A 13,270-nucleotide genomic window follows, 5' to 3' on the forward strand; every position below is an offset into this window, starting at 1 on the left:
TCTCCTCGGCTGTGAAGCGCTCCTGGCGTGCGCCTGGTAAATCCGTCATAATAATAGCAACCCGCCATGGAACTTGCGCCCTTGCGTTTAAAGGGAATGTTGGCTAGCGTTCTGATTGGTTTATTTGAGGTTACGCCCAAACCACACCTATGAATAATGAACCTACTTCAGACCAACCCCTTATTGATTTGCGCCCGGCGCAAGAGTTATTTCTCACGCCGGGAAAATAGCAACAGCGCCCAAGATCCGCCCACAAACTCACTTGCGCTTCGCACTTGCGTTTCAGATCGTTAAAATAGGGCCCGTTGTGTACATTAATACGAATTTTAAATCTAGTTTCTTAAAGGGACAGTAAACCCAAAAATGAATATAATTTTGTTATTGACTAACCCAGGGCTGGAAAAGGCAGTTTGGGGGGATAATTTTAGATGACTTCTTAGATGGGAAAGTCGTGTTATGGTCATGCAAAATTTGATTAATTTATTCATGTCCATGGCACAAAATTCTGCTTTTTGTGCCTTGCTCATAAATGTCTTTTTCGTGACACTCACACAAATTTTCTATTAATAATTTTTTGTGTCTATTGCAGGAATTTCATTTTTGCTTCATTTTATGTATTGTTTTCTCATTGTTTTTCCTATTTCCTAGTTTTAAAAGCGGAAGAAAATATGTAGAAACCTATACATAACATCCTAACCCAAACCCCAAATCTAACCCCAACCCCAAACTTTCCAGGACATCATGTTGGTTTAAAATAACATTTTTTAAAAATGTTAATAACAAATAAAAAAAATTTGTTTACTTGTGGATTTAAGTCACACAAACCAGGGAAGAATGTAACCGGGGCAAATTTACTGTTTAATAATTTAACAATAAATTTGTCCTCAGGTTAAAGAAAAAAAATGTGTGGAAAAATTGGATATTTAGGTTAATGGATTTTTTTAAAAGGAGGGAAAATCTTAAATGAAACCAGTACATCAGTCATCCATTAACTGGGTTTCCATCCAAACGTGAAGCGAAACTTTTCAAAAGTCGCAAAAAAGAAAAACAAACAAATGCGAATTCGGTGCGTTTCCATCAAGTTTTAAGAGCGTATACATTTTTGTGAATTAAGGGATTTTTATTCTAAATTTGGTGTTTCCATCACTCGTTTCTTTTGCAATTCTTCAAAACATGGCTATTGTGACTGCACTGTAAATCTTTGCTGCCTTCAATTTGTTTGTTTAATCAACTCAGAAGTTGACTTATTTTAACTCGATTTAACGCATCTCTGGTCAAGATAAAGTTAAAATGACTTGTAAATCTGAGTTAATTAAACAAAATTGAAGGCAGCACATAAAACTTCATGATGCATTATAAAATAATAGTTGCAATAAAAAACTCATAATTTTTAAATGCTATTAATTAAAAAAATATATTATTCCTTTTCAAATGTCAATTTTTCAAATTTGAAAAATTCCAACCAGTTTGACTTTGTCCCCCTGAGTTCCTATCTGTGCTCATTCTGTTGACTTACACAATGTTAATGTAATTTCTTTTATGAAACACAAAATTTTAGGAAAAGACAGCTTTAGTCTCCAACCACTGTAACTGTATATGGGAAACAGCAGTGTCAACATTCAGCAATAATGAAAAAATTATGATTTTCCTTTTTGGGGAGCTATAATTTTTAAATGAACTTCAAGTAATTTTGCTATAATTCAGGGGCCATACTTACGCCATACTGATGACCATGAAATCCAGCCAATTCCAAGGATCTCGAAGGAATGTGAAACTACCAATGCAAAAGCCCCTGGATAGCACTTTTACCATAGCCTCAAATGTGTAAATGCCAGTGAAGACATACCTATGGCAAAAAAACAACAACACACAAATAACAACAATAAAGAAAGCAAATTTACTTTAATCAAACCATGTATTTGTGAAATTTTGGGATATTTTGGAGATATGGTGAGATTCTTACTCTACTGTTTTGCTCCAGGCTGGAGGATCACTCATTGTCATGAACACACAGTTTGACAAGATGGTTATCATGATGAACATGCTAAACAGTTTGCTCTGGAGTAAAGGAATAATTTTAGGAATAATGTGTAGTTACACAGTAAATAAAACAAAAGGAGCTAAAGCTAAAAGCTAAATAATCGAATCTGAGACTTTCTGAAGTAAAATTTCAAAGCGAAACTGCTTAATATGTCAGATTAAGCCAAATGTGATACAGCATGTTTACACTTAAATTTAAAGGTGTTACAGGTTTGTGGATTTTTTTTAGCGGCATCTAGCAGTGAGATTGTGAATTGCAACCAACCTTAATTTCGAAATGCAAAGAAAAGCTACAGTAGCTGCCACAGGACTGAGACAACGTAGGTAATGAAACGCGCTCTGTAGAGCAGTTTGTCCATTTAGGGCTACTGTAGAAATATGCCGGCGACTTCCATGTAAGGAAACCCGCGGTTTACGTAGATTAAACAGCTCGTTCTAAGGTAATAAAAATATAACAGTTATGTTTAAACACCACTGATAATATAGTTATGTATATTATATTGCATTTCTTTCGTAAGATCCTTCTACTTTTGCGTACACACCAAATGTAAATTCAACGATTTGCGGGAGTAGATTACATACAAAGTCAATGCAAAGATGCGAACAGATGCGAATTCGCAAGGGGCGATGCGAATGATGCAAATTGGGCGTCATGATTGCCACAAATTAGAGCTGGGCAAAAAATCGTCTGCGATTCTCATGCGTGTCTCATCAGTAAAGCTGGTTCGGTGATTAGTAGTAAACCGCTATCACCTGCTTTCAGATGGAGCGGCATTTACTACACAGAGCCGTATTTCACCGAAAGCTAGGCAAAATCGATTTTACATACACTATTAAGAAAAATGATTCTTCAAAGGTTCTGAAACGATGGTAAAGGTTCTATATAGAACCATAGCTTACTGAAGAACCCCCTTTTTGCTGAAATGGTTCTTTGTCTTGACAAAAAGGTTCTTCAGTTCCCGCCTTTCTTGATTTTAATTTTAGTCAGTTATTTTCAAGCTGTCTCCGGATTATTTTTACCTGTTAAAGCCCTGAATCATCAGTCCTGCTGAACCACCTGCAGACTAACAACACAAACAGGTAAGCGAGTAAAATAATCATAATTTACTGTTAAAAACATTTTAAAAACTAAAGTTTTGTGTGTTTTTATTGTCCTTATTTCTTTTATACAGGTAAACTTTATACTGTAAGCTTCATTCCCTTTGTAACAGGTAAGCTTCATACTGTTTTAAATGATATATTTAGAGGACTCTGTTTAACAATGACTTAGGATAATGATTTATTAAAGTGTTAAAAATCATGTATATTTATGTTTATTAAACTAATTATCAGAAGAATGTGGTACAACATGTGTTTAAGGTTTTTTATTGATATTTCAGAGTTTCGTATGTGAGGTAATCTTTCTGGGAGTGAATCGAAGGCAGTGCGTATGACCGCTTGATATGAGAGACACATCCTGTTTTTAAAGGTGATGTATGCAGGTTTCTTTCAATGCTGACATTAAAATAAGAGTTATTTACTGTTTAAACATTTTGGTGATTGTGTGTGTGTTCTTGTGGCACATTTACTTGTAATAGCAGAATTACTTATAGCACCAACTGAAGCAAAAACTGAAAAGGCATTTTGTGAAAAAATGCCGGCGGGCAACTTTAAACCTTTTTTACAGACTATAAAAAGGTAAGAAAAGTGCTTCTTTGATGGCATTGCAGTGAAGAATCAATCTAGCCCCTTAATTTTTAAATGTATTATGAACCATTGAAATAAAACTGTTAGTCTTACGATTAAATAAATCAACCTACTCTAACTGTAGAAATAAAATCTGTCTGCATATCTGCAGCACTTACACCACATAAAGTAGATGGAAAAGAGAGATGGAGAACCGGGTTCATTATATTATATAACATTGTTAACAGCTTTCTTCATGGTTTTCCAAAGGATATGAATGTATGAGTATTCTGATGGCTATTCGTCGAGTGAGGCTGAAGGGACTCAGAATGTAGCAGGCAGGTTCAGCATTGAATCGGTATATGGTATTTCCTTTGGTTATCACAATGAAAGTCTGTAAATCAGAAAGACACCATTTGTAAATAACAATTATTCTGTTCCTGTAACTGGCATAACAGTTACGGTAGTGGATACATGGGTCACAGGTTAAATTTTTAAGGTATGCACTGTATATCTTATAATATAATTACAAAATTTAGAACATCAAAGTTTGATCACAATGTATTTTGGACATCAGGATTTCGAAGAATGTTTTGCTTATGTCACTAACTTTTTGTGCTTTGTAAAATGGATCCAACTCTTCCAGCGGGACATTGAGGAGTTCTGGTGGAGGGTCTCCATAGATGAACGGAAGGACCTTTCCTGCCTCCAAATCACTGCTGGGTTTGGGGAGGTCATCCTCATCCACCTCGATATTCTCGGCCTTCATCCGCGCCTTTTCGGCTGCTTCCTCTGCCATCCGTCGCTCGATCTCGGCGAGCGACTCCAGCGTGAAGCGCTGGAACACATCTTTGCCTGTGTGAGGGAGTAAACTCGCCATCTTGGCATTCTGCTGGGCCAGGGATGCCACCACCTCCGGGTCTCTCAATTGTGACCTGCAGCGATAGAGAAATAAGGGAAAAAGTCTATTATTTATCTAGTATTTATAAAGTCTACTAGCCACTTCTCACGATAATCTGTGTGTCATTCATGCATAAAACACAAAAGGTTACTCATAATGTTTTTGACTGACAGTACCTTTTAACCTTCATTGTATTAATAAAGAGCAGCATCAACATTATTATTTAACATAATGTGTTTCACATAGTCTTTCATAGATAACCAATCATGCAATTTTGAGTAATAAAAAAGTCATTTTAATTTCTGGTTGAACGGTCACTTTAAGTAATTAAAGTCCCTGTAAAGTCAGATATAACATGTGTTTGTGACACATTTGAATGATTAAAATAAATAAAATAAATAATCAAAATCTTGGAAAAACAGGCAGGATTCTCCACTCTCAAGTGGTGGGGCGTGTCAACTGTCGAGCGAATTTAATGATCTAACTCTGCAATTCAGTACTACATAGTTTACAGTCTTTGTGGCGTGTTTCAGCAATACACTTTTATTTAGGAAAACATTTCTAGATTGACTTTACAGGGACTTAATACATGGACCCAGAGGCATCATGCCCATTCAAACTGAAGGGGTATGTGCGCCTTTGGATATATGAGCCGAGTTGATTTCCCATGCAGCCTTAAAATCAATGAGACATCTTTACATCTGTTACTTGGTTTTATAGGAAACAACTGTATGATCAGTTCTTCACTTTAATAGAGAGATTATTGCAATTAATTAACATGCTTCATTTTGGACAATGAATAAACAAAAAGCATTACAGCATTACTGTTTACATTCATTTTTTTGCGATTTTGATCATTATAACCAATCACAAAAGACATGACTGTTGAGCGCAAGAATGTGACGCTTAAATGAGTTATCAGTGCAAAATGGGTTTGTTTATCACTCAGTTCACAGAGTTTATCATAAACAACAGCATGCAGATACGATGTACACAAAGATATTTAGTGTGCAGCATAGATAAGACACATTCATCATAACAGATGTTTACATTTTTATAACATGTGAAAATATATTAAATAGCACAATTAAGCTGCATTAAACAGTCTGTGTAAATAAACATAAGTGCCATTATAAATGTAGCTTCTGCTTACATTTCCATATTAGGACTTTTTAATGTCCGTGCACACTGTACCCCGTAAAAAAAAATTGGGGGGCATGAAGCCCCTGCATGGACCTCACGAAGCCGAATTTTGCATCCGACAAGACAGGTTTAAGATTTATAAAAGTGACACTTTTAAGTGACACAAAACGTGATGAAAATTTTTATAATATTTTATAACATCCCGCATCAGACCTTCAGAAGTTCTTTGTCCATCATTGTTTATGCTTAACAAAGCTTGAGGTTAAAAAGACGAGAGGAAAATCAAATACCATTTGTTATTTTTGCCAAAATACAACAGCACATTGTTTTAAGCTATTTGTGACAACAGAATGTAAATAAAAATTGTATTTAGTCTGCACTGAAATAAATTCACATCACATACATGAAGCATTTTCTCCTTTAAATATGCATGCCATTAATGTGCATACCTTTAAACACATCAGACTCCAAATGTCATAAAAGCACAAAACTTTTGTCATTATCAAGTTATATCTATGCACCCAACTCGTGACTTGGCTGTATGAATTTTTAGACTTACAGTTGATGCGGCCATAATTTTAGATTCTTCGCTGCGTTTGGGTGAGCAGAACGATTTCGACGCCAAATCTCCAGCAGGTTTATCTTTTTTTTAGCCATGACGATTAGCCGGTTTCTGTGTACATTTAAACCTTCTCAAGCAATTGAAAAACAATGTTCAGACTGACTGCAAATCTTTGGGGCAAACGTTGCCTTTATCAATCCAGCTGGAACAAAATAAGCCACCACCCCCTCAAAAACATGTTTTGGACACAAGCATTTCATTGTGTCAAGTGAATGGAGAAGAGTTTAATGAGCTGTCAAGAAGTAATTTAATTTAGTGTAATTTAATAAGATTTACTTTTATTTAGTTTTACATGTGCCCAACATCTATATGTTTTATGATATGCAAAAAATAGATCTATTACACTTTATGTGACAGATCAAGAAACGTGTAAAAGTGGTTTGTAATGACAGCATTTAAAAAGTCTTTCAGGGAGAAGCATGTTAACCCTTAAAGCAATAAAATCTACACAGAAGTCATGTAAGTCTTTGGAATCTGCCTTCTGGTCTCAGTGCTGGGTGTTGAGACCCGTGTTTATGCCGATCTTTAAAGTGTTGGTTGTGAGCCAAAGGTGAGCTCGGGTCATTCGGCTATTACATAACACAAACTCACCTGTTTTGACAGGAATGCGCTAAAACCTAATTAGTCACTAAAACCATATTAGTTAAGGGCCTGTTCTGTTTGGAAAGCTTGTGTGTGGCTTATATAGCTGACACTCCCTAGTAAACAGGTGCAAGTGAATTGAATGAATAAGTTGTGAATCGGAGTGACTGTCTGTAATCTGGTATAGTTGTAAGAGACCGAAGCTGCGGTACCTCAACAGCTGCTGTGGGCCATCATCGCACAGCATCAGGTTACTGGTGACTCTAGTCATTCTTGCCATGTGTTTGCACACTTATATTGTGCTGATAAAGAAGCCCCGCCTCCTGATACATTCCAACCCCGCCTACCACATCACACTCGATCAGTCTGTTTCTGCACGCATTTATTACTACACATTACATTACATTTCCCCTTTTATACTAGGTCTGAGGGAGCTGTAAAGCTATGTACTGCATACACTGTAAAAAAAATGCTGCAGTGCTGTGTGCAAGTAACCAAATAGACCAATTTAGAGTAGACGTCACAGTTACGTCACCTCAAGCTGCGCGCGCAATGCGGTTGCAGAAAAACAGTGGAAATGAATTAGACACGAGTGAAAAGAGCAAGATAACTCACTAGAAAATGTCCTGTTGTGCTGTTAAGTGTCAGAATAAGAATGCCAAAGAAGATGGCTTTCATTTTTATAAAATACCATCGTCGAAGACATCATTTGAAGATAAGCGTAGGTGTTTATGATTACAATAAGCCCTTAAACGGACAGAATGGAGCGAGGAAATCATCTGGAAATCTTTTAATAATTAGAATAGAAAATAAGTAGAGAAGATGTCCGGTGTTCTGTCGAAGTCTGTTCCCTCCATGTGTTTCTTATAGCGTTTTTATCACGTTACAATTATAATTTATTCAGAAGAAATGTTTTTTTATACTGAAAAAGCAATAATATCACAATTTTTTCGTTTTCTATTATTTCTTTTTATTTCCTTATATCTTAGCTTATGTCTTCTTCCTGTTTGTTCTAAAATTATTATGTTTACATACTTAATAAATATATAAATATAGCAGACACACACACATTATGTAAAGTGTTATTAATATATAAACAGGCCTTTTTAATGTATGTTTAAACATAATACTTTTATAATAGTTTTAGAACAAACACGTAAGATAAATATAAGGAAGAAATAATAGAAAACAGGAAAATTATGAAATATTTAATAAACGCTATTATAATACATGATAGTATTGCTTTTATACGTACTTTAGCGATTCAGACTGTAAAAATAATTGATTTAGCAAAAAAGAACAATACATATACATTACATACATGCATACCAGTAGCCAAGCCATTTAAACTTTTTTATCTATCTAAAAAATAAACGTAACGTGATTAAAACGCTATAAGAAACATTGCACTAAAGGGAAACATAGGGGAATCAGACTTCGACAGAACACCGGATCCATAAAAATCACGGTTTAATGCTAAAACACTTCAAAACCCTAATGCGGAGCAGTCACTTTCTGTAACCAGTTTGGCTCCGCCCACAAAAAACGTCATCTCTGCAAACACGAAATTGGTCTATTGGTTATGCAAGTTTATTTCAGTCACTCCAGAAAAACGCGATTGGGTGATTCTCGCGAAATTAGACTTATGAGGTGTCATGAAACATTTTGATAAAAAAAAGGAAATGCAAGGTAAGGGTATCAAAATAAGAAGCATACAGTTACAAACATCTCTTCATGTACTATTCTGCACATGATTTCAAATAAGATCATACAAACCAATTTTGTTGTTTTTTGCCACATTTAAGGGGAAATTTTCATTACCGCAATGTGTCCATGACTGGATTTGGGATCTTTGACATGGAAATATTTATAATTAAAAAAATAAAAAAAATAAAAAAAGCTTCAGTGCATGTTATACTATAAACATTTACAGTAAAGAAACATGTGGTATTTGGTGATCATTGGTAAATGTAGAGACAATAATAAGGAAAATAAATGTGTCCAAAACCAATTTTCTCATCCTCCGAAACGATTTTCAATCATTGTTTAAGCCCTCAAGGAACTAACATTTTCAAAAAAAATTGTGGGAAGGGACATAATTGACTGTGACACTCAAGGTGGCTACCAGGTAAGCAGTTCTTGAAATTTTGTTTGTCATAGAACCTAGACAACTTTTTAGTTCTCATTAACGAAACATGAGTTTGTAAATGCATATATTTAATGTAATATCATGTTGCGGTAATGATAATTTTTTTATACTGATTATCTTAAAAATGTAAATAATTCTATAATAAATATTTTTTTTATCCTCTTATAGTAAGTTCAGACCTTAATCTTTTATGTGCAAAAAAAATTGGTTTCAAGGGATTTTTAAAAATTCTGAGGCTGGACACCTTCTAAATCTGGATTTCGTGAGAATCACCCGATTATGCGAATCACATGATTCAACCCATAACAAACAAAGTCTGCATATTTATGCGGGGATGCATTTGTTTCATACGCCGCACTTTCGCAGCATAAATTGCAGATTTCCGTGCACAAAATATGCGAGGCGTGCATGCTTTCATAATCCCAGCATTTTCGTAGCAAAAATCGCATATATCTTAGCTGATCACATATATCTTAGCTGAAAGTTGAAAATTTTTGCTTTTACTTCACACAAGCGCAGCCATGTCCCCTGTTCCCAGGGGAACGTTATAAAGTGACGTGATTATGTGACGTAAAGATTACTGAAAAGCTGCAAAAGCTGCAAACAGTTTTTGCAAGTTCCCTCAATTTTGTTGCATAAAATTGCATAAAAACCCCGCATATTCCATCGCATTTTTTAAGAAAACATGGCACAAGATCAAGGATTTTTGCCCGCAACAATCACAAAAAAAGTGCGTTTTTCTGGACTATTATTTAAAGTTTTTGATTACTATTTAGTTGACATAACTTGTAAATTATTTAACCTAATTTGTTATAACAAAAACTTTTTTACAGTGTAGTGTTTTCTGTAGCTCAATTGGTAGAGCATTGCATTAGTAGTGCAAAAGGTCATGGTTTCGATCCACAGGGAACACACATACTGATAAAATTATAGCTCGAATGCACCGTAAGTCCATTTGGATACAAGCATCTGCCAAATGCATTAATGTAAGCAGCGAGTCTGGTTTACTTGTGTTGTTCTGCCACAAGAACTTCTCCCTCCTCCAAACATATTTCTGTCAGGTTATCTTTCATCTCAGATGCCAGAGACAGATGACAATTTTCTCACCACTATTAAGCTTCAGTGCACCAGTATGCTCTCCTCATGATCACACTAACTTTAACTAGAGAAAAAAAACTTTGCTGTATATTTTTTAAATCATTCGAAGTTAATCGTGCAAAAATTTATGATTATCATGGGAAAAAAATAATAATAAAACCCCACTCCTAACCTCTCTCCCTATCCCCAACGTCAGGGGTCAGGACAAATCGTACAAAAATGTACAAATGTGGGCATACAGATTAACACGAATTAGCCACGTCGTAAAAACTTACAAATTGCCATGGGATGGCTTTGGAAATGTGAAAAAAAGATTTAAAAGTTTATATTTACACTAAATGCATTTTTTACATAAACCACACTAAATTTTATTACATTTCTTTGACAAACAGTTTTTGTCATTTTGCCTCTTAAAGGGATTGTTCACCCCAAAATGAAAATTCTGTCATCATTTACTCACCCTCGTGTTGTTACAAACCTGTATAAATTTCTTAGTTCTGATGAACACAAAGGAAGATATTTGTAATGAAGCAGCGAACAGAAGCACCATTGACTTCCATAGTAGAAAAAAATACTACTATGGAAGTCAATAGTGGTTAAAATGGTTTGGTTACAAACATTCCTCAAAATATCTTCCTTTGTGTTCAGCAGAACTAAAAAATACAGCAGGGGTCTCCAACGTGGTGCCCGCGTGCACCAGGTAGCCCGCACACAGTCTCTGAGGTGCCCGCCAGATTAATAGTCCCATTAGTCTCAAATGTATTTATTTATTACATATTTTTTATATTAGCTTGGCTTGGTTTACGTATGTTAACATTTTAAACAATACTAAAACATATCAACAAGGAAAATCAAATCAACAATTAAAAACAAAGTAGTAGACTATTTCAACAAGTAGCCCTCCAGATTGTTTTATCCATTGTGGTAGCCCTTGCTCATAAAAGGTTGGAGACCCCTGGTATACAGGTTTGTAACAACATGAATGGGTAAATGACACCGGAAATAAACTATCCCTAATATTTTTATTGAAAAATGAGACCAATACCAATCTTCAAATGCAGTGTCTACAAACGCATCACACATTCCTGATCATTTAAATGCATTGGTAAATGGCTTAGAGCCATCAAAGGTTATAATGGATTGTGTCAGACTTGGTGACAGCCGAACCAGGTCATCAGAGCTCCATGTCAGCAGGTTCTTCACCTGACAAGTCGCCATGTACCAGACACAGCAAACCCAGGGTCCCTGTGGTGAGACCTGAGAACCAGCGTCTCCCTGACACAGACACAGCTCATTAAACTCAGAAAATATCAGACATCTAACCTGACAATAAACAGAGAGAAGTGATGTTCCAGATGGCAACATGTTCAGCAAGTGTTTTCACCCCTCGGATCAGGAGATCACTCAAGCAGGGTCACTGTGATTTTACACAGGTTGTGGACTTCTCACTGTAATGACAATGTCAGCAGTCAGGGGCATACGGTCTAGACTGGGTCGGTGACAACTACAAATCAGTTTTGAATAAGTAGCAGCCTTATTCGTTTTATCACACCGAGTTTTACCTAACGCTGTAAGTGCATAGACATTTTGCTCTGTGCGGAGTATAGAAAATGATCACCTGGATGGAGGTCGATCAGTGATTTACATTTATGAACTGCAAAGGCTTTTATCCAAAGTGACTAACAGTAGGCCTACATTTTATTATTATGCGTGTTCCCTGCGTTTGAACCTATAACCGCAAAGCTCTAGTGCAGAAACACAGGATGCAGAAGTAGATGTACAAAATAAAATTTGTAAGTAATAAAACAATCATAAAATCAATACAGTTCACAATGAAAATTCTGTCATCACCCTCATGCTGTTTAAAAACTGATTGAGTTTCTTTATTCTGTGGAATACAAAAGAAGATATTTTGAGGAATGATTGTGTAAGTACACAGTTGATGGTACCCATTGATTTGCATAGTATTTGCTTTTCCATGGAGTTAGTACCGTCAAACGTGTGCTTATACCATCATTCCTCAAAAAATCTTCCTTTGTGTTCAACAGAATAAAGAAACTCATACAGGTTTAAATTAACATGCTGGACAGTAAATTATAACTGAATTTTCATTTTTGGGTGATAAACATTAGCACAAGATATAATAAAATATTGGATAAATCACATTTTTTTCTAATTTAACACTGCAAAAAGTAGGGTCTACAGTATCAGTGGATAAAATTCAGGCAAATTTCTATCAGGTTATATACACAAAGTAAATGGAGTAAAAAGATTTCACAGAGTAGTGTATTATGTCTTTGTACTGGGTTATATCCGACCTACGTATCTACATTTATTACACGGCAAATTAAAATGCTTAATTCTGATTGGCCAGTCGCGACATTCCAAGGTATGTTATTCCAAGATAACAACCACCTGAATAACTAATAACACATGGCTGCACAGTTTAATATTACACAAAAATGTAATATAAATATGTATTTTAATAACATATTATATTTACAAATGATTAAACCCTCTTAGAACAAATGTGTTAAAAACAACACATTAGTGTTGATTCTGGGACAACACATTAAATGCGTGTCCCAGAATCCATCCATCTCTGTGTTATTATTAAAACAACACAATTTGTGTCATATTTCAACACAAAATCAACACAAAATGACACAATGGGCCCTATCTTGCACCCAGCGCAATTGACTTTGTCAGTGACGCATGTATCATTTGTATTTTGCACCGGCGCACAGCGGGTTTTTCCCTCCACAAACGCATGTCAACAAACTAGGGAATGAACTTGCGCTCCCTGGGCGGTTCAGTGCAAAAAAAGAGGCGTGTTCCAGCGCAAACCATCCCTGATGCTATTTCGCAGTTTCAAAAAACAATTGCGCCACTGAACAGAAAAAAAAATTTAAAGTCAGTGGCGCGTTGTTCATTATGCTATTTTAAGGGCACACGCTTGACCATAACGCGCATACACTTTGAATCTAATCTACACAGATGCAACAGTTATTTTTGCAAATCATAAATTGTTACAATAAAAAATATTAACACATGAGATAAGGGGAATCAT

General features: G+C 35.5%; 1 protein-coding gene across 7 annotated transcripts in view; it reads right to left on the reverse strand.

The window, feature by feature from the left end:
- The window catches only part of scn4ab (sodium channel, voltage-gated, type IV, alpha, b), a 51,051-nt gene that overhangs the window by 22,493 nt on the left and 15,288 nt on the right, over positions 1-13,270 (reverse strand). For 4 of the 7 annotated variants that reach the window (XM_073813878.1, XM_073813877.1, XM_073813881.1 and 1 more), the window contains exons 2-5: positions 4,316-4,640; positions 3,980-4,099; positions 1,964-2,052; positions 1,718-1,846 (exon numbers count right to left, since the gene is read on the reverse strand). In XM_073813878.1, coding sequence (XP_073669979.1) covers positions 1,718-1,846; positions 1,964-2,052; positions 3,980-4,099; positions 4,316-4,640 — 663 coding nt within the window. Of the gene's footprint in view, positions 1-1,717; positions 1,847-1,963; positions 2,053-3,979; positions 4,100-4,315; positions 4,641-6,308; positions 6,463-11,523; positions 11,542-13,270 lie in introns of those variants that run through there. The other 3 variants (XM_073813879.1, XM_073813883.1, XM_073813882.1) reach the window with 2 other exon arrangements.

This window comes from Paramisgurnus dabryanus, chromosome 3 (assembly GCF_030506205.2).
Source record: "Paramisgurnus dabryanus chromosome 3, PD_genome_1.1, whole genome shotgun sequence".
Taxonomy (NCBI): Eukaryota; Metazoa; Chordata; class Actinopteri; order Cypriniformes; family Cobitidae; genus Paramisgurnus; species Paramisgurnus dabryanus.